The following is a 23,090-nucleotide window of genomic DNA, read 5'->3' on the forward strand; positions in this document are numbered from 1 at the left end:
GAAATATATGCGAGAGGAGAGAATACAAGTTGTACCTGTTCGATGGGATTCTCGAGAGGATGAGACACGCGGGTCGAATTAAACGGAAGGAGAGTGAAAAGCGTTTTTCGTTCGAGGCGAAGGAAATATGGAGATCTTCTGACGTTGGAGAGGATCCTGGGACCGGCGAATCGAACGCATTAAAAGTCCATTATCGGCCGCTCCAGAGAACAGAAGGGAAGTCGAGGACAGAGAAAGAGAGAGAGAGGATGGGAAAGGGGATGCAAAGGAGAATATAACGAGAGAATTAGCACCCTTCTTACTTGTTGACCCTTCCCTCGCCAACTTCACTACAATAGCAGACACGTGCACGACACGCGTGCCTCGGTGATTGAAATTTTGAGATCGAATTTTTCGAAAAAAAAAAAAAAAAAAAAAAAGAAAACTCGTTCGAGTTAAAAGCAATTTCCTTACCTTGGACGAGACCAAGAAACGCTCCTCCTCCGAGTTTCCTTTCCCATAGATACAGATTCTTCCTTGATAAAATATATAACGTCCTCCTCCTCGGCTCATCCTCGTTTTATTCGAGTCGATTTACCAGTATATTCCCCCACCCCACAGAAGGAGCGTGCTTAACTCCATTAAGGGGATATCCATATATACATATGTATATATAAGGAAGGCCGTACAACAGTGTTTTCCAACTTATACATCATAAATATTACGCAGAGCGGAAGGGCCTTTTTGTAAGCCACGATATTACCTTTCACTCGAATGGTCGATATATAACAATTGAGCGCCGCCCGTTGACCCACCGGCTCTTCCCTACCCACCGCGCAGTAATGCAAAAATGAGATAATAAAAATATATTACTCCTCCTCCGTTTCTTTTCCAACATCTACCCACTCTAAGCGAGGGAACGAAATGAAAATCTTGATTCTTGATTGAAACTCGAAACTGGCGGTTGATTGGCCGGTTGGCGGAGAAAAATTTCACGTACGAGAAATTGTCGTGGTGGACACTGTTCCGTGACTCATTACTAAGGGGGAAGTGAATCGACGTTGGCCCTGCAGGGCTTGACGCGTTCATTCGATATTCTATCGAGTTATGTCTCGGCGAAATATCGATCGGGTCGATACAACGTCTCCCCCCTCCACCCCTTCTGCATGTGGAAACATGGTGGTAACATCGTTCGTATCGTACTCCGCTCTTTTCGCCGCCTGACTGTTTGAAAATTCTTCCTTTCTTCTTCACGATTTTTCAGAAACGGAAAAATAAATATATTTGATCGAATGGCGTCGATTTCGAACGACACAGTCGTACCTCTTTTCCCTTCCGTTCGCAAGTCGAAACCGATTATTTGCGATTGCTGATTTTCAGGAAACGCGAGGGGGGATTTTTAACACGTGGCTCATTCTCATCTTGGTGTATTATTGGGATCGTGAACAGTCGAATTCGAGTCAAATTCATTCTCATAACACTTTCTCGAGCTATTGTTCGTCGGTTTGCTTCGATCAACGCCTTTATTATTGTCTTCGTTAATTTCGTTCGGTCTTCCACAACGTGGCGCACTCTTTAACGTAGAAATTGTCGGAACGAAGTTTCGACACTGGTGTAACTGTTAATACACTTTCTCCGTAGATTTCGCTCTTTTCTTGTCTGAACACATTCTTGCTCATCGTTGTTATCACGCACGAAAAACGCAATCACAATACACAGAATCAAACGAATTTTTCTTATAAACCGTGAAATGCGAATGCTATCGAAATATAATATAACAACAATACGGTTTGGAATGAAATTGGCTGCGTAAACGTTCGACTCGAGCGACACTCGCGTGAAAAAACGAAATTATTTTCCATACAACCTAATATATATATACGTAGAAGATTATTAGAAGCATAGAACTTTGTCTGTTGAGCAAAGGAAGGTTTTGTCTTAAGTAATTATTCGTTAAAATAATCTTGAATAACATTTATTCGTGGCTGTTATAATTGATTTGCTTTTCGTACAACTTATTTCTTTGACGATTATTATTATCGTTTTAATACCTTCGATAGATCGAGATATTAAATTTTGCCCATCATCGGCGAAAAAGAAAGATTTGTTCGTCGAAATGAGAGACGCTTTTCTCCTGGAAATATCCTTGGAAGGACAGAGTAACACACATTTCCAGCAAAAATGCAGGTTCCATTCATGCCCTCGCATCGCGTCAAGTGCTACTAGAAAGCTTTGAAATCCTTACAATTCTTGGCAATTGAAAAATATCGGAATAAATTCTCCTCTGTTTTTCTCGAGTAGATTTTATTCGAAATTTTATTTATTCATTCATTTTTACGAACGAATGTTTTCTTTTTTTTTTTTAAATTTCTGTTCGATAAAACGTGAAAGTATTCTCAAACGGAATTTCTCGTCTGCGAATTGGTAGCGTGAGATCACGTTTCCAAGGGAAAACGATTGAAAGTACGCTGAATGATTTAAATGGATTGCTCGCGTGTTTCAGCGACAGCCATCGGGGCTTCCCTTCCACTTCGGCTTCGCCTCGCATGTTCATACCTTCGATTGCTCGCTCACTTATTTATTCGCTTAAGAGCGTTCACCGTTCGCACAATTTGTCTAAATAATACTTGAACCGCGTATAAATCAAACACTATCGCTCGATCCAGGGATCGTCAAAATCACCGTTTCTGTCCTAAAAATTTCGCGATCCGATCGAAAAAATAAAATTTCTCAAAACCAGAAATTCCTCTCGAATTAATAATCGATCCACGGAGAAACGCTTGGTGAAAATGGAGGTGAAAAATCCCTCTTGGCCTCGAAGATTAATGCCCGTTCCCTGAACGAGAGTGGGCAGAGAAAAACGGATGGATGGATGGATCTTTAAATGCAAAATGTTCGATAAAATAATAATACGTCTCTATACATCCACCTCCCTTCTCGTGACGTGCACGAACGCTTTACGCACGAAACTTAAGTAAAAGTGCGGGGTGGGATCGATCGATTTCCAATCATTATTAATTATCAGAGTTAATGATCCGGCTGATTGGAGGGAAACCGTCTCGAGGACCTCGTTAGAGTCTCTTTCGATACAGATATTTGTTCCACCGGCGCCGCCGCGTTAATTAAACAAATTCACCGCTAATTGTATTCCAGCTTTTCATTACCGATCCGGTGGATCGGTTCGAATCCTTCGAGGCGACCATCCCCCCTCCCCGCCCACGGGGAGTTCCCACGGGCGTTCTAAATGCGCGCCACCCTCACACTTCCGGTCCACGATATTAAAAATTTATTAAACGCGGTTCCCTTCGCTCCTCGACAGAGCTGGTTAATTAATCACACTCGGTGCTAATATTTTGATAAAAGGTGTATCCACGCGTTACGACGTATCCGCTCGAGAATTTCCACGCCTCTTGAAGGGGGGATGGTTTTGCGGTTGATTTCCCTTTCTTCCTTTCTTTCTTTTTTTTTTTTTTTTTTAATTTTAAACCCTCGAAAATTATTTAAACGCTCGTTCAATGGGTAAATTAATTGTTCTATGAGTTTGATAAAAGGGAATTTTATCCTCGACGCTTCGATGATATTTTTCGATGTTGTTTCGATCTATCGATTCTCTAAAAGGCGAAATACAGTGCTGCTCGCTCGCGGTTCACAGGAAAGAAGTTTCGTGAATTTCCCATCGTTCACGATGATATTACACGCGTAACGTAAAATATATTGTTCTAATAATTAAATTGCACGAATATAATTTATTTTTCATCCATTTTGAGACAGTTTATTCACGATCTTAAAATCAAATCGCGTTGAATAGAATAATTATAATTTGAATCAATTCAAAATGTATTACGAGAATTAAATTGATTATACAAAAATAATTTATTTGATGCAATTTATAATAATTTATTTTCAATTCGAAAAGCTATAATTTGAACCAGTTCGAAATATGTTATAACAGTTAAATTAATTGTAGGAAAGTAATTTATTTTTCTAATCATAAATTGTTCAAAAAATAATATCTTGATATTGGGAACACAGAAGATTAAACCTCTTTAATTGGATAAATATAAAATATTCGTAAATTTTGAATTCTATTTACACAATATATCCTCCTTTACACGTTAATGATTTAAATATTGCACGGACAAATAAAAATTCTAACGTCGCTATTATTTTTATAAATCTTAACTGTCTTAACGTTGAACAAGCAACCCAATTTTTTTCACATCCAAATCAAAAGCTTGCTACCAATCCAACAAATAATATTGTTACAATTTTGAAATTAATAAATTAATAAAAATAATTTTAAATTCAATCAATAAATCGACACGTCGAATTGATGAATAAATTCCAGCTGAATTAAAGATGAAAACCGGCCAATGGTTGATGCCATTATTGGTAATCGAATATCGTGTACAAATCCATTCGTTTTATAAAAAAAATTAAATTTCGAAACATAACGAAAATATTATTGTCAATAAATCCGAACCACCAATCACGATTCAAAAATAATGCACAATGATTACCTAAAAATTTCACATCAAGTTATAACATCATCGAAAATTTTTGAACCTTAGAAATATATTTTCTATCCGCAATATCGTTTATTTAATTAAACCATCAAATAACCACTCTCAGCCTGTTGTGTGATCATCACATTTCTTACGCCAACTTCAATGTCGAGCTTAATTTTCGAAATAATTTAAGTAAATAAAGAATTTGAATTTGTTACATCTCGCCATTCTACACAATTTTAAATTCTTATATATATATATATATATATAAGGATCGAAAGTCAGTCATCATTTGTACTGCTGTCAAAAAAAGAAAAAAAAAAATCATGTTTTCTTCCCGGTATTTCAAATTAAAACATAAACATAATCAATGTTTTATTAATTAAAATTATTATCGTGATATAATTGAATTTTATTCGTTCGAATAATATGAAAAAATAAAGACCGAATGGCTCAAACGGACGAACTTGATTTATTGGAAGGCTTGGATCTTTTTTGGCCTATCTTCTAAAAAAAAAAAAAAAAAAAAAAGAAAAAAAAAATTAAGAAGAAGTTGAAATTCTTCCTTCGAAATCATCGATTCAGACAGTTTTCGTATTATACGCGAGAAAATTAACGCGATCGAACCCGCGCGTTCCTTCCACGGACGCGAATCCAAGATAAAAAGACCTGCCGTCTGATTTAGAGAGGAGATATACGGGGAAGGATATTTGCCGTCATAATAATACGTGAAAAGGGGGGGATGGACGGGAGCGATGGCTCGAGTCGGCGCGCCTCCTAAAAGCTGGCCCGACCAGCCAGCTCGCTGTATCAAGTTGAAATAAGAGAGGAACGACGAAGAAATGTAAATGTAAATATTAATACAGAGAGATACCAGGTACCGGTGGCTAAGAGGGAGGACTTCCTCCTACGGGAATCCTCCTTTCCCTCGCCTCTTTCGTTCCGTTCAAATATTTAATGGATTCGGGATTCTACATCCTCCGCCTTTATACGGTTTTATACGCGGTGTACACGGGCGCCGCGCATCGGCTGCGCGATGACTTTGCGCGTGGCACGTTTTTCGACGATCGTTTTATACGTTATATATTTCGAAAGGTTAAAAAAGGATCCGTTGACCGAATTTTCCCAGAATTTTTTTTTTCTGCGGGACGAAAGTTTTTTTCGAAGATCTTTATCGGTACGCGGGCGCTCGATGAAAAATTCGTTTTAATGGAAAACTTTTCGAGAGAGAGAGAGAGAGAGAGAAAGAGATAGTTAAAATTTATCGACGCTGTATTGGATTATCCTTGGCTTTCGATCCGTGAAATTTCGCGATAGGACGGATTTTCCCCTTTTTTCGCATTCGTCGTGAAAAAGAAGAGAGAGAGAGAAAAAAAGGAAATATTCAAATAACGCATTTGCAACGATTTTGCAAATGTCGAGGTGAAGGAGCATCGGATATTTAACAAAAAAAATTATAATCTCGTTTTTCAAAAATACTTCTCTAAATGAGCAGTGGAGAGAAGTCTCGAGCGGATTGAAACTGAGGAGGCTATGAGAATCCGATAAGGAAAAAAACGGATTGACCATTAATTAGTTGCCGATCGGTTCTGATCAACCTCTGGACGAGTTCCGCGAGATTTCACGGAGTTAATTAATTCTCCTCCCCCTCCCCTCTGCCCCCTCCTCTCGTATAATTAAACTTCCGACTCGGTGCACACGTGTTCGCATCGCTTGCTATAAATAAGAAGACACTTGAATTCGAGAGCGATTTGAACATTCGGCCGGTGTGAAGAAACGTTTGGAAGACGGCTTATAAATAAATTGTCGAAAGTGGAAAATTATATTGCAACAACTATTTCCATCGGTCTCGTAGCATATCTTTACGATGTTTACGTTGTGATTTTGATTTAAAAGAAAAGAAAATAGAAAGTATTGGGTTGTACGGAAAATAATTTCGTTTTTTCACGCGAGTGTCGCGAGCGTCGAACGTTTGTCCAGCCAACTTCATTCTAGAGTAGAAATTATTAAGCTGTTCGGAAAGTAATTTCGTTTTTACACGCGAGTGTCGCTCGAGTCGAACGTTTGTCCAGCCAACTTCATTCCAAATCGTGTTGTTATTATATTATGTTTCGGGACGTTTCACGGTTTATTCGTAGGAAAAATTCGTTCGATTTCGTTGCGTGTTTCTCGCGCGTGACAACAAAGATTGAAAGAAGCGTTTCTGACGTATTTTACTTTTTTCATTATCGAAAAGAGTTAGAACGGTATTCAAGTCTAGAAGTCTAGAGAGAAAGTCTATGCGAACTCTATGGAGAAGAAGGTGTATTAACAGTCAACGACGCAAGTCAAAACTGGTCTTCACAATTTCAACGTTAAGGATGCGCCACACGTTCTGGAAGATCGGTTGAAGCTGACGGCAGACAAAGATTCCTACGATTCAACAAATATCGAAGAATTATACGAAGCAGGTTCGAGGAGGTTTGTTCCATCCGTGTTGTTTATCCGTTGAGAAGGAAAAATCGCGAAAATATTTTCACGCGGGGATAAATTTCAGATTCGAAGCCCGGTAGAAAAGGAGGGAGAGGCGCAGGGGGGGAGGGGAGGGAGAGTAAAGAGGATACCGAAGCGCGCTTCGCAGGATTTGACGGAATTAATTAACCTCGTGGTATAATTAAAGTCCCGTTTCGTCGGCGGGGAAACGTTGCCACACCATGAAAGTTAAACTGACGAAGATCAAATCGTGAATCCTGGTTGCAAACTGTGCATCGTGCGCCCGGTGCAGTCGTAGAAAGGGAGGAAGGGAAACAGGTAGAGAGGATGGAAAAGAGGATAAAGCGAGAGGAAAGGGGAGGGGGAGGGCTGAGAATAAAGAGGATGGATGGAAGAAAGAAGGACGGAAAAGGGAAACAGTGGAGGAAACGGGGGAAGAAGGAGATTTAATGGTTAGAGAGAGAAAAGATCTTTAATTAAATTCTACCATTCTCTACCATTTTCAAACTGCTATGCGTTTTCCATCGAAACGTCGATAGAAAATCGAAGATTCGATAAAAGCTTTCCGGGAGGGGAGGGAGGGAAAAAAAATTTTTTTTTTTTTTCTCTCGATATATAATAATCGAGTAAAGCGTGTTCTTCAAATTTTTGTAATTTGCTGTATTTTCGTTACTAAAAAAAAAGAAAAAAAAAATCGAATCCGTTCTGAAAATTTTCTGTAAAAGATAGTTCGATTTATTTTCGCATCGGTTACAAAACATTCTATCGCGACGACGTTTAAATTATAACGGGATTTGCAAAGGTAAAACCATCGTGTTTGTCTTCCATAAACGGTATTCAAAACGTAAACCAGTCGGCGATAGTAGTACGAATCCCGTCATCGTTCAACGTCAAGACGGGTCTGATCCTTCAAAATCCAATAACATCAAAAATATTTAAATCCCTTTTATACGAAAAGATTTCTCCGCTAAACTTTCCCATAACGTACTGAAGCTTCTTTCCAGTTATTATTCTCTACATACTTTGTATTTCACTCTTGCTTTCTTTCACTCCTTAATCTCGATAACTTTTATTTATAAAAAAAAAAAAAAAAAGAAAGAAAGAAAGAAAATGAAATGAAAAAAATGTAAAAAAACAGATTATTTCACATTCTTCTACTTTGATGTTGTTCGATATTTCGATGATTCTGATAGTGCATCACGGTTGGTTGGCCATCCAAAGGTGTGATTTACACTTACCACGATTCATAGGGTTTACGCACGTCGTGTTATACCCCACGATTCGTCGCGTATTCGGTGTCGCACCCCGGAAAGCGCGCATGCGCGATTCGTGGCGCTTTCAATTCACCAAACGACATTCGTCAGTTGCGCTCCGACACCGACGACGTAAAGGTCGTTTCTCCCGCTTTTCGATCCCTTCCCTTCGCCGGCGCGACAAGTAACCATGTGACCTTCGCTCTCATCGATATTTCGTTCGAGTATGGATGATCCGTGACGCGCGATCGAACAGGTATCCTTCGATTCGTTTCGTAAACTCGACAATGTAAAGATGGAATTCGGTTCGAGTAAAGTTTGATCGAGTTTCGAATTGTGCAACCGAGGAACGGCCACGTGGAAATGTAACCGTCGAATGACCGAGAATTTTGTGTACGGTAAAAAGGATGCGAGTGACGTTTGCCGTTGTGGATGCGGACCACAGGACTTTTTTGAGGTTATGGTCACGTGAGTAGAAAAGCGGTAAAAGTGGTACACGGTTTTTCGCGCGTGATCACGGTCGGTACGTGATGTTATTATGTGAAACAATGCGGTGGGGTGATGGATCGTGTGATTTATTGCGATGCAAGTTGTTCGTTCTTCTGGTTCTGGTCGGTTGCAGCGATGGATACTTGAATATCTTTATCAGCCAGTCCCAGGTTATGAAACTGTTGGGTGAGTACTTTACCGATTATTTTTAATTTATGCGGTTCGTTTCTTTTACGATTATTTTGCATATAAGATATTTATTTATTACGTATTTCATCGTAGAAAATGCAAATTGTTTTGCGATATTCTTTATTCTTAGCGTGCAATAAGAAAAAATTGTAATTCGAACGATGGATACGTTTAAGAGAAATTTAATGACGCATTAAACCGTGTGGCTGTTTACATTTGTGTTTACTCAAACGATTTTGTTAAAAATAAAATACACATTCGAAATTTACGACTATCGGAATTACGACCACCTTAGGCGATTTTTTCAATCTCCCAGAACAAAAACGCGAGTTCATTTCATTTAACATTCATAAAGCCAAACGCGTTTTGCGACTAACTACGTATTTCGAAGAAGAAACACGTCGATTCATGGCGCGTAAAATATTATATAAATATTACGCTACATTTCTCGCACAGAAATATTTCATCGAGGACAAATTTCGCTACAATCGTAACGCGTTGAACGGTTCGTTGTCATCGAAAGGGAAGGAAAAAAAGAAAAAGACGGGCACGTAGAATTAAATCTTGGCATTTTATCGACCGAATGACGATACGAATTCAAAAGAACCACGAACGCTCAATTAATTTTGTCATCAATGTCGCTTCATCAAGAGAGTGATACAGGAATGGGTGTATCGTTGAACTTTTAATTAGGAACGACTAGTAACGAGTCACGACCCCGTATAATTATCGAATTAACAATAACCCTGACAAACGATGAACGAATTTAACAGTGCGTTAATCACGTCGAATCCCTCTCTTCTTAATGGAATATCAAGCAGCGTCGCGAAAAAAATAAAAATGTTACTCGGACTCGTTTATCGTTAAGGGGAGGGGAGAATTGCGTTACAATCAAGGATAATTTTACGCGAGAGAAATAAACTCGTCGTTTTTCGTCCCCGTGAATTATCATTTCACTCTTCGTTATCGTTCTTTAAAATTCACGTTTATTATCCCATCGCGTTAATATCGCGTAACTCTCGTGAAAGTGAGAGGGTGGTGGGAGGGGAGGGGGAAAAAATATTCCCTTATACACATCACATACCCTTTAAAATGAAATAAATTTTTTTAAATCGGATCAAACGATTTGAAACTGCGAAACGATTGAAAACTCGTAGCTTTTTTTCACGACTTTTGATCTATTTAATTGTAATAAATCTTTATATCCGTAGCTTTTTCGATCGCTGAATTTTCGATGAAATTAGATCCATAAAGTGGAATAACGTTTCGAATTTTCATCGTAGACAAAAAAAAAAAATTATTATTCCTTTATTTCTTCTTCAATGAATAATTATAAACTTCTCAAAAAAAAATTCAAGTCGTTCGAACCCGATTTCAAAGGATGTTGTAACGAAACGTTCTTTTCCCTTTTCACTGCACATTTCGCCCCACGATCCATTCAAAGTTAAATTGTATTCGGACTAGAGAATTTATCGTTTCCTTATTTTCCACTTTGATTTACGGCATCGCTGCGGGACCAACGCACGTTCCGCCCATTTTCCTTCCAATTTAAGACCAACTCCAAACCGCGTTTCCCACGAGTTTCTTCAAAATGGAGCCGAAATCGCCTTCCACAATTCGGCGAGCCTCGTCGAATGTGTACGGAATGGCGCGCGCGCGTATGTGTAGATTTTCGTTTTTGATGGTCAACATGGTTATAACACAACTCTGTGTACCGTGTACTTACGTTCTCTGTTCCATTCGATATCACTTTACGGTTCCATGATTCGTACTAATATATATATATATATTCGCTCTATCTCTATCTATGTACACACAGCTTGGACGCGCCAGTTTTCTGGCAGCGGGAAAAAAGAGAGGGGAAAAATTGTGGAATGGCTGTGTATTTACGAGAGACTGGCGCTCGTGACTCTTGGAAAATCGAGGCAATTCCCGCCCCCATCGCTCATTTCCGCTGTCGATGACGGTCTTACGAGCGTCTCGACATCCGTCCATGCCTTTTCCACGCTTTTTAACGGCGCGATTCAAGGGATATCGGAGAAAGAGAGAGAGAGAGAGAATTTGGATGTAAATTGGAAACGAGCGCTTCGACGTGAATTCGATATATATAACATATTCTCGATTGATGATCGAACGCGTTAGATGAGGTTATTAATTTTTCATATCTCGTAAATTCGTGCTTACGCAATTTTCCATCGACGAGAAATCGAAATTATTCATCCATTTTTCTTAGCTTAGATTCGAAATATTTTTACAACGAGTTTGTACACGTATCGGATATTATACGCTCGTATTTTTATCACAAAAGAGATACGGTTTTTCCGTATCGTAACGATCCGTTACGTTATCTGAAATTTGAGAAGCATGCAGTTGGTCCGTTTTTGCTTTCATTTTTTATTTACAAAAAAAAAAAGAAGGAAAAAACGAATTTTTCAAAAATTCGCTCCATTCACACGTTCGTCGTCTTCTTGTCTTCTTGTTCGACGAAAATAAGATTTAAACCGTTTGCACGTATATTTAATATAAATATATGTATGATAATAAAATGTAGAATGGCGACATAATTAAAATAATTGGAATAAGCACAGAATTTAAAATATAAGAAACGTATCTTTATACAATTTTAAATCTAAAATTATACCGTATGTGGCAACATAGGAGGGTGTTGTTACGAATTTCCACCGATGACACAGAAATTGGACAGCCAACGTTAGATTAGCCAGAATACTTAAGATTGGCTAAACGAGGCAAGGAACAACTAATTCAGAATCGATGTTACAAGTGGTATGTCGATGAAAACTGTACAAGCAATATTCCAACCAAATTTTAATTTCCGTTTATTCTTCAATATCCGTCTTCCTCTCCTCCTCGAAAAAATTTTCCTTTCTCTCTCTCTCTCTCTCTCTCTCTCTCTCTCTCTGGAAGAGAGGAAAAAAAAGCCTGTTACTGGAACGTCTCGAGTTCGTCGGCTAAGGTATTCAGATATCGCGAATACTTGCCTCAAACTTATCACCCCCCTCTACCCCCTGTCACCTTGAAAAATGCTCGACAGAAGGAAGAGAGGGAGGGAGGGAGGGAATGCGTCTCGATGCGCAAGGTGAAACACGAATCGAAGGGAAGGACGGCCGTGTAACAATGGCGTTGGCTCGGTTTCTCAGAGTCGATTTCTCAGAGCCGTGCCAACTTAACGGCCGACATAATCGTTAGATCTCGAATTCCCCTCCCCTCCCCTCCCCTCCCTCCTCTCCTTAACGCGTCGCTGAGGACGGAAGGAGAAGAGGGGGAAAGGGTTCGGGCCGAGATATCGCGGCCGAGGGACGAGTTTGGTCGTCCAGGGTGAGGAGGGAGGGGAGGAGGGCTCTCGAAAGTCACTTAACTTAGATTGCGCGAGCGAAATGACTTTAGCTCCGCCGGAAAACTTCGTTTCGTCGGCTCGAGCATTGCTTGAAAGCGGGTGAAAAAAGGAGGAGGAGGGAGAGGGGGGGGGGAGAGAGTGCACGGTGACAGAGAGCGAAAGGTGGTGGATCCAGGAGAGGGATGGCGCGGTAGCATTGACGAATGGCGGCGGTGGTGGAGGGCAGGTGGGCGAGACAGAGGGATGATTCTCGGGTGGTAATCGCGGATTGTAAAGGTTTAAGGGATATGCGCGGTTAATTTGTAACGATTTATTCTTGGGACGGCGATTGACACGATGGAAGAGAATCGAATTTGCTATTTGAAGAAGTAATTAGATAATTCGAATAAAGTTGCTTCAAGCTAATTGTACGATTATTATATATTTTGGTGCGATACTTTATAAGCAACTTGGAAAATATTATTTCTTTTAACGGTTCGAACACACGGACGCGAACACACACTGTGAGTAAACTTTTTATAAATAAGGATTCGAGGAACTGCTGCGGTTACGAGCATATCGTTTTTATACTTGTGGCGAGGCGAGGCGTTCACACATTTATGGGCAGAAGTGTGTGGAGATAGAAGGTGCGCGAAGCAAGGCGAGCCTGTCGAAAATACGAGTACGCGATTGGCTGACGCGTCTCATCGCGCCGAGTCAGCACACGTATTCCAGAGAAAGTTTCAAACATTTATACGGCGGGGGAACGGCTCGATGGAGGACTTTTAGCGCGGTGCGTAGTTGTAGTAGAGTCGATGGGACAGAAGGACTACACGCAGCCTGTTCTGCAATTTCGAACGTTAGTTGGGGAGAATTGAAAAACTATATTTCCAACGGTGAAACGAAGTATACATCCGGAAACGTGGATGATGTTTGGATGTTTAACGTCGATCCTCGAAAATGGATAAAAAAGATTTTAAAACGATTAAAAGTTTCGACTCGAAACTACCCAGTAATAAACTTTCCACTTTAAATCGAGAAATATTTTCGATTTTCGTTGCTCGACACCACCACCGGTATGGTAAATAGGAAAGAGCTGCTATTGGAACTGCTGAAGGGGGAAACTCCCGTTTCTCGCATGCTCTGCATTTGACATCGATAGATTTCCATTTCGTTCATTATATAACGTAGATGAGAAAAGTTTGAATTATTTTTCGAAACGTGAAAACTAGTTTTTCGCCAAAAAGCTCGAACCAAGGATGAAATATCGCGAATAAACTTTTAAACCGTATATGAAATCGTGAAATTCACCAATCTCTCTCTCTCTCTCTCTCACACACACACACACACACAGTTTCAAATAGTGACGCGAAAGGTTTAACAAACGAACCTACATAAATATTGTACCAAAACTCTTCCCTCCCCTTCCTCCCTATTTCTATACAACCTTTTTAATACACTCTCTCCCCGTTATAAATATTTCTCGGCGACTAATCGAACGGTATATACGCGCAGTTGTACGTCCACCGTGAAGATAAGCGAACCGCGAATAAAAAAAAAAAAAAGGAAAAAAAATCCCACCGTAGAAACCATGCGCGCAACAGTTTCGAATTTTACGTTTCGAATTCAAACAAATTTTTAATCGAATCACCGACACGGATCAAGCCACCGCGAAGAACACCGTTCGTGTAGAGAAAATATTTTCGACGAGAAGAAGGGGTTTGGTCGGCCGTTTGGTTGGAACTTTTCGCGCCGAGAACTGTCCAGTTACACGCGCCCGGCGAGGAGGAACAGCCGGTCGAACACTTTCGAATTAACGTGGTCCTCTCGAATTGATTTTTAATTTGGCCCCAGACACGGCCGGTGCGTGCGGCGCAATCGGTTTCCGTCGTGTTTGCCCCGTCTGGACCGCGAAACGGACCGACAAACAAGTCGACGCAACGTGGCTCCTCGTTCCACGGGGGTGGGGGCAAAACTCGTAAAACAGCACGACAGTTGATAGTCCGCCTCTGTCGTCGCTGGTAAAAGTCGGACGAGGAGGAAATATTCTTTGCCGCGATATATTTTTTTATGGAAATTCCTTTGCCAAATTGTTTCATTCTAATATTTGTTAAGCTTGGAGATAAAAGAAACGAAGGAACGTAAGAAGGAAAAGTTTTCTCCCATGTTCTTCAAAAACTGTTCGATTCCAACTCGTCCTCGAAGTAGAATTAAAAAAACGACATTCTCTCTCTCTCTCTCTCTCTCTCTCTCTCTCTATATACACACACACACACACACACACACACACACTCACACACACACACAGTATATGTTTCATTTATATTTAATTTCTTCTCGTGAAGGTTTCGCGTGGGCATCGATGGACTCGACTCCAGAACCAATTACTTTTTTGTCCACCTTCCCACCCTTCCCCTCCTCGCCGTCTTCGCCGTCGTCGTTTCGTCGAGCGAGATAAACGTCGAACGACGGACATTCGAGGGCCGAATACATTCCTTTATACTTTAACTTAATCGTTAATCGCTCGATTGTGTATTATGGGAAAAATATGATGAGAGAGGGGGGAAAAAACTCGATCCACTCGGATGAGTCGATGGTTGGTGGAGGCGCGTTGTTTCATTCCCTATCAATTTCGACGAGTACACAGACGCACACGCGCGCGCGCACGCACGCACGCACACAGACGAATTGCAAGGAACGTTAGCCAAATTGCAGCAGTTTGCCGACGGGTAGATCCGGCCAGACGATAACGTAAACCGCCATGGTTTATGGCTGAACGATCCGCCATGGGTGTCTCGTGTTTGCGCACACGCACGCCTCGTTGCGTGCGCGTTTGTACATGGAAGGATCCGCGTATTCACATATTCCCGCCGATATGCGCATAATAAATGGAGGACAGTTGTTGCGGTGGTAGTAGACAAGTGTAAATACATTACGTATTGATACAGCCTCGGCGAAACCGAGACGATTGACGCGCGCCCTTGCCTCACATACACGGTTTTGTCGTTTTAAATAAGCTATGAGGAGTGGCGTGGCGAAGATTCCAGAAGTTTGTCTCGATCGATGTCGAATCGAATTAGCTTCGAGACTTACTTGTTGAGATGGAAATCGTTCTCTAATACGCGAGTATGAATATTTTTGTTAAAACAAGCAATTATTTTTTCGTGTTTCTCGATTCGAAGAGAAATCATTGGGATTCTACGCGAGTTTGGTGAATGGAAAACTGTGTGTTGCTCTCGTTCGACGAAAGATTTTAAACGTTGGCGTGAAGGTTGCGCGTAATCAATATCGTATCGAAATTAATCGTCGGGGACGGGACGTTAGACGACGATCATTAGAATTCTCGTCGTGCTCTCGATTATCATAGGAATCGCTGTGCCAATCATGGCCTCCGAATTTACATGCCATCTCGGCCAGTTGGTTATGCGAAATACTCTGTCAATACGGGTCTCTGAGCCGTGATACGGTCGGCGCGTCCTGCGTTGCGACAGCTGTCTACGTGTTTATCTTTACGTTGGAGGGGGGAGGGAGGGGGGACCGATTGGTGTTTACATCTTTTTTTCGATCGTTAAAATTATATCACGAGGCAATGCGAGGAGGGGGGGAGGATGAAATAGATAAATAAATGTGTACCATTTTAACGCCTCGATTATTAAACGATCCGTCATAAAATAATTTAATAATTGCGTTAGATCGATTCGCGCAACGGTGATTCATCATCGTTGCCCAATCACAATAATTTCGAAATTAATCCCCAATATTGTCAACATTAATTGCATACACGCGTTAATTCGGATAATAACGCCAGATTTCTAATGAATTACTACGTAGGTTGTGAAGTGGTGTTGCATTAAATTATACAAACGTTGCCGCCTCTTGCCGCCTCGCGTCATAGAAACGTGGCTTGTTAAACTTGAAAACTAACTGATTTATCGCGTGGATCCATTCTCCATCCTTGGAAATTTACACCTCCGCGTTGTTGGCGCGCTCGTTGTTCTCGATTTCTGTTTCAAAAAAAAAAAAAAAAAAAAAAAAAGGAAAGAAAGAAACACGAAACATTGGAGGCATAAATAATTTATCGTACGAAAAAGGGAGAAAAATATTTCGTTACGTTCGGCCGATTGTTACACCGACCAACGTTATAACTCCACCATTGTTTTGCCAAGCCTCTCTTTGAGCGCCAGGATACAAAGAATTAATTCGACAGCGCTATGAATTCATCCTTCGTGAATTTCATCGCAGCACAATGGTGTACACGTCGAACACGTAGTGAATTGTAAGAAAATTCTTCTGTTTCTCGAATTCGACTTCGTGTCTTGCGCTTTTTTTTTTTTTATATTAAAAATTCGAGAAATGATTATAAATGTCGCGTTAAATGTACGAAAAATGAATTCGTGAATTTCATCGCACGATGGTCGAACACGTAGTGAATTGTAAGAAAATTCTTCTGTTTCTCGAACTCGTTATCTTGCGCTTTTTTTTATATTAATAATTGGAGAAATGATTAAAAAAAATTGGAAAGATATAGAAAAGAAAGAAATTGTACGTTGTTGTTGTTCGATGCGGATAAAAAATCGAAGGGGATTCCTGACGACGGATTTATCGATTTTCGATAAGTACGAAAAAATAATCGTAAAACGGTGAAAAATGCAACTGAAATTCAAAATGGCTGTGCATACGTACAATACTTGTAAAAGCGCGTACGCGTGGAAAACACGTATTTTTCATCTTGCGGAATTTATTCTTTTACGAAAATAAATTAAAACCGTCGTTTCCTTTTAAATTTTTTATTTCAACTTCAGAATCACAATTTTTAAAACACGTTATTATTCTTAACTTCAAGTTACCTCGAAATTTTTTGTTTCAACTTCGAAATCCCAATTTTTAAAACACGTTATTATTCAACTTGAACTTTTCAGATTTCTTGTTTCAACTTCAAAATTCCAAAATTTTTTGGATGCGTTATTATTCTCAACTTCAAATATTGAATAAATAAATTAAAACCATCTTACTTTTAAATTTCTTGTTTCAATTTTAAAATCTTAATTTTTATAACACGTTATTATTCAACTTCAATTTTTTTCCAAAATTTCTTTTTTTCAACTTCAAAATCCCAATTTTTAAAACACCTTATTATTCAATTTCAAGAACAAATAAATGAAAACTATCCTTTATCTTTTTTATAATTTTTTATTTCAACTTCAAAATCACAATTTTTAAAACACGTTATTATTCAACGTCAAATTACGTCCGAATTTCTTGTTTCAACCTTAAAATCCTAAAATTTTCGAGACATGTTATTATTCTCAACTTGAAATATCGTATAAATAAATAAAAACCATCCTTATCTTCAAATTTCTTATTTCAATATACTTCAAAATCCCAATTTTTGAAATATCATATTATTTAACTTCAAATTATCTCCAAATTTTTTATTTCAACTTCAAAATCCCAATTTTTAAAACACATTATTATTCAACTTCAACTTTCTTCCAAAATTTCTTGTTTCAACTCCAAAATCCCAATTTCTAAAATATCTTATTATTCAACTTCAACTTTCTTCCAAAATTTCTTACTTCAACTTCAAAATCCTAATTTTATAAAACACGTTATTATTCAACTTCAACTTTCTTCCAAAATTTCTTGTTTCAACTCCAAAATCCCAATTTTTAAAATATCTTATTATTCAACTTTATCTTTCTTCCAAAATTTCTTGCTTTAACTTCAAAATCCCAATTTTATAAAACACGTTATTATTCAACTTCAACTTTCTTCCAAAATTTCTTGCTTCAACTTCAAAATCCCAATTTTATAAAACACGTTATTATTCAACTTCAACTTTCTTCCAAAATTTCTTGTTTCAACTTCAAAATCCCAATTTTTAAAATATCCACTTCAACTTTCTTCCAAAATTTCTTGTTTCAACTCCAAAATCCCAATTTTTAAAATATCTTAATATTCAACTTCAAGTTTCTTCCAAAATTTCTTATTTCAACTCCAAAATCCCAATTTTTAAAATATCTTAATATTGAACTTCTTCCAAAATTTCTTACTTCAACTTCAAAATCCCAATTTTATAAAACACGTTATTATTCAACTTCAACTTTCTTCCAAAATTTCTTGCTTCAACTCCAAAATCCCAATTTTTAAAATACCTTATTATTCAACTTTATCTTTCTTCCAAAATTTCTTGTTTCAACTCCAAAATCCCAATTTTTAAAAAATCTTAATATTCAACTTCAACTTTCCAAAATTTCTCGCTCCAACTTCAAAATCCCAATTTTTAAAACATCTTAATATTCAACTTCATCTTTCTTCCAAAATTTCTTGCTTCAACTTCAAAATCCCAATTTTATAAAACACCTTATTATAGTTAACCTCAAGTTACTTCCAAATTTCTTGTTTCAAAATCCCAATTTTTAAAACATCTTATTATTCAACATACCTTCAAATATCTTGTTTCCATATATACATCTCAAAATCCCAAAATTTTCCACACGCGTTATTATTATTCTCAGCCTCGTACACGCTGCTCCCCCTGATATTTCGGAAATAACGTGGGGAGGAGGTTGGGCAAACATAACCCGTGCCCGTGTTCCGTGCAACGAAATTGTCCGGGCAAACATAGAAACAGGCTGATGAGCATATATTAATTCGCCGTGCAAACAGGCCGATCGCGAGGCTTAACCCGCGTCCTCATCGGGCGGATCGATGATCCGCGATGAGGGGGCAGGATAAATTTTCACGCGTCTTCGTTGCGCGCGCGAGTATTTGCGTAAATCACGCGCGGCCGCCGTTCCGAGACACGTGTAAATATGCACGGAATCACGGGTATGGGAGCGTGTGTCGGGGAAATGGAGCCGCGCACGCCTCTCCCATCCCTGTATAAATTTCCCGTATATAAACCGTCGGCCGACGTTCGCCGCCGATCGGATTCGATTGCGAATCACTCGCATACTTGCCCGCGTATTAATCGCGGCGCATCCTCTTCGACACACCGATCCTTCCCCCTCTCTCTTCGTTTTCGATTGGACCGAGCAGAGGCGGCCTCTGGCCTCGTTCGTTTCAACCGCGAAATTAGTAGGCAGAGGAAGGGGGGAATCGAGTGAAATACGCATTTTGTTATTTATCATAAGTTGGAATAGTTTCTAGGCTATGATGATGCGATGACGATTGTTGGATCACAAATGATGGATGTGTCGCGAATGAAAAAATTTGGTAAAAATTGAGTCCGGTTGAGTGGAGAGAGTGAATAAGGGATTTATTAATATTTGTCGGTAATTATATATAATAATATATGTATATATTCCTGTTCCATCAAAATCATTAAGAAACTTGTTAACGAGTTTTTGCCGAGAGAAAATTTGTAATTAATATGAAAATATTACGCCCGTTATAATTTTATTACGGGTAAAATCAACGAAACTTTTGCGACCAGATAACAAATAACGTGTAACGTGAAATATATCGATGTCGACGGATAAACAAATAAAAATTATCCGTGTTATTTTAATCGTTTAAAATTTTATCCGCTCTTGCAACGTTTCCACGATATTTCGGGTTTCGCGACTATATATATATATATATATATATATATATATAACACGTGGCGTTTGCGTAGAAAAATACGTTTTTATTCCGATTCGCGGAAACATTTCCAATCGAGATAACTGTGGCCGTATTACTCTCGAATAGTTGCATCGGTTCTCGCCTCGAATACATTAGGAACGCGAGGGGATCAATAAACCTACTAATGGCTAGGAAAATGGTATTAGGGATTTTCCTTTAATCCTTATTCCTCATCGGTGTTAAAATGCGCTGGTTACGGGCTCGCAAGTTTACTTCTAATTGTCTGGAATAGTTTCCTTAATCGAATTACTCGGAGCAATGGCGATTGCGAATATGAATAATTGAAAATTGAAATTATTCCAACCTTCCTTTCCGCGAGAAATTAGAGAATTTTCGTTCAGAAACTCGTAATTTTTAACACGCGGTTATTAAAAACCAATCGTGCATCGAATCGAGGTGCCATCGTTTTTCACGTGACAAATTCAGAAAGTGGCATTTGCGCATTTAATTACGGACGCGCTTATTAGCGAGATAACAGCTGGCAAATAAAGAGAAAGGAGAGAAAGTCGTGCGTGACTATAAATCAATTTAATCCAATTTTCTTTTTATCTAATTTTCTGCCTAATGTTACGAGCCCAGCACTATCGATCAATTTTCCCAAATGTATATCAATAATGGCGACAGTACAGCGCGATTCGATGTTACCAAGAAGATAGGCAACCATTGACAATGCAACGTATTGTACGTGCCGATATCTATACGCGTTACAATTATGATCGGCCATCGCTTTGTGCGTCCAATAGACATTTGACGCAGCACATCTGCGTGAATTATATAAATACACACGCGTGTGTGCACGAACACTTTGAATAGAATTTGCAATTAACTAAGATCGCGTATCATCGTGAAATATTTGAAACTATCAGAAAATATATATTAATCCCGTACGTACGAACCATCTTCCGTTACACGCCAATTCCAAACGAGAGCGATAACCACAGGGAGGGAGAAACGGTGAATGCCGGTTGTAAAAATAGTCGTAAGTAACAAATACAACCAAAAAAAAAAAAATAAATAAAAAAATAAAAACTGTCAGCGAAAAAGAATGCGACGAGCAAATAACGTTCGTTCTCATTCGACGACCGTTTCGAAGCGCGGCAATTTTTGCCCGAAACGATTTTTCCACGCAACGTTACGCGTGCCCACGTCCCACAAAGTATTTTGCCAACTGTCCACCGCGCGAATATCGGCGCTACCTGCGCAAAATGGAGGGGGTCTCGAGCTCGCCGGTAAAATATTAGACGGCGCAAAGTGGTCGAGCTATAATGCCCGTGCAAACACCGCCCGTGTCGAGAGGAGAATGACGGTGACAAAGAGAATGTCGCGCGTCGAAAAAGCTCTATCTTGGCGTAACTCGAAACGAGGGAATCGTGGAACGCGTTGGAAAAAATCGTTGGATGCACATATTGCAAAACGGTCGTACCTGTCGAACTCTATCATCGCATAAAAATCGGCCTGCAGGCGTAATACCCGTTCCGCTTGGGGAATCCATTGGAAATTGCTCGTGATCCTCTGACATTTTTTATGTTTCCATCGTTCGTACTTTTTTTTCTCTCTTTCCTTTCCTTTCCTTTCTTTTCTTTTCTCTTTCGTCCTTTCCTGCGTTGCCGTTGTCGTTTTAGAGAATGGCTCCGTCTAATAACCCGCTGCGCTTTATCGTTTCCAGTTGGGCTATCGGACCGATGTAGCAGTGCCCCCGTTAAAAAATTCATTAGGTGGAAAAAACGTGTATTCTTCTCCCTGCTTTATATCCCTCGTTCCTCTCTCAGCTTGAAAAATGAAGCTTGGTTCAGCCCGTTGTATCAGCATCGTTCGTCGATAAAGATGTTGACGAGTTGTTGCTCGTTAAGCGTAATAATAAACAATAATAAAGCGGAAAAATAAAGTCTGCGAATTAATGAATTTCGCGAATAAATTATTATACGAATTTTGACGTGTCTTGTTGATAACGTTGAAATTTTTTTTTTTTTTTTCTTTGATCGAATTCGTGTAATCATTTGGAGAGAAAGATCGAACGGTTATTCAAATTTCTTCGATTAATATAAATGTTGTATATTAATTAGCGTGTGAAATAGAAGATAGAAACGTTTGATATAACGCGTCGAACGAAATTTGAAACGAACGGCGTTAATTATAATTTCTGGCAAACTCGATGACTTTCTATAAATCGTGCGTTTCGAAACAGACCCTCTCCCTCCCCTCCCCTTCCTCTCTGTCGGCCAAAAATGGATCGGGGGAAAAATTCGACACGCTTGGGAAAATAAATAATTGCTCGCTGCGGATGAATATTCAATAGGCGGACTCTGCGCATTTACTGTTTATTGCGGACACGTAGGATCGCGCATCGACCGGATCCTTTGTGTCGACAGTCGATAATCCGTAGATGCATCCTGTTAGAAACAACGCTAGAACGTTATATCCAAATTTCCTCGATATCAAAATTCGATAAGCTTGCGATTTAAAAAAAAAACAAAATTTAAGAAAACAATTCGATAAATTTATCCCGCGCGATTTGCAAAAAAATACCGCTAATAATAATAATTTTAAACCGAATAATTGAATGATTGATACAGACGAATCTAGAATAAAATAATTTCTGTAGCAAAGACGCGTAGCAAAGATATTCGCAAGAAGATTTGGAGACAGTGGATGATGTATCAATAAGCGGACAAGGGGTGTTCCCGTACGATAAATGCGACGTCAAGAGTCAGACGCGTGGATGGAAGGGGAACGGTGAAGGAAAACGGCGGCAGTGGTGCATCGCCGGCTGCAGTTGGCAGGATAACAGTGTAACCGTAAGGAGGGAGAGGAAGGAAGGAAGGAAGGAAGGCGAGAAGTTCTTGACGTCTGCGCGGGGATCCTTTCGAGGCAAATCCAATTCGACAAGTCCTCGTGTACGTACAAGCCGTGTACGCGTCGTCGAGGAAATAAATCCAGTGACGAGTGTCTGAAGCAGAGCACCGCGATCCGGCCAACTTGGCCTTGGAGGCTTATGAGAAGGCATCTATTGTCATTAACATCCGCGAGATGGCAGACTCGTTCGAGACTGAGAAATTCGACTCCCTCTATGTTTAAAAGTGACGCGACGTACAAGATGTTGCCGACCGTTCCGTTCGTAATTCGAGCGTAATCGTACGTACGTGATGTAAATTTGAAATGCAGTTTTAGAGGGTAGATACGAATTTTTATGACAAATTCGTCGTATATGTATATATATATATATTCTAGAACGTGAGC

At 39.5% G+C, this 23,090-nt stretch overlaps 1 protein-coding gene and 1 long non-coding RNA gene across 2 annotated transcripts in view; both read left to right on the forward strand.

Annotated features, from left to right (window-relative positions):
• The first annotated feature begins 6,030 nt into the window (after positions 1-6,030).
• Positions 6,031-7,671, forward strand: LOC147656157 (uncharacterized). The gene is made up of 2 exons (XR_015294930.1): positions 6,031-6,947; positions 7,024-7,671. It is a non-coding gene; the product is annotated as an uncharacterized LOC147656157 (long non-coding RNA).
• Positions 7,672-8,321: 650 nt separating this feature from the next.
• LOC100870102 (inactive tyrosine-protein kinase Dnt) overlaps positions 8,322-23,090 on the forward strand; it is a 90,194-nt gene continuing 75,425 nt past the window's right edge. Inside the window, exon 1 of the mRNA XM_031915810.2 lies at positions 8,322-8,887. Within this exon, the coding sequence (XP_031771670.1) occupies positions 8,743-8,887 (145 nt within the window). The 5' untranslated portion in view covers positions 8,322-8,742. The remainder of the gene's footprint in view (positions 8,888-23,090) is intronic.

This window comes from Apis florea, unplaced genomic scaffold (assembly GCF_048593485.1).
Source record: "Apis florea isolate Af1SG1 unplaced genomic scaffold, ASM4859348v1 contig_3802_pilon, whole genome shotgun sequence".
NCBI classification, from domain to species: domain Eukaryota; kingdom Metazoa; phylum Arthropoda; class Insecta; order Hymenoptera; family Apidae; genus Apis; species Apis florea.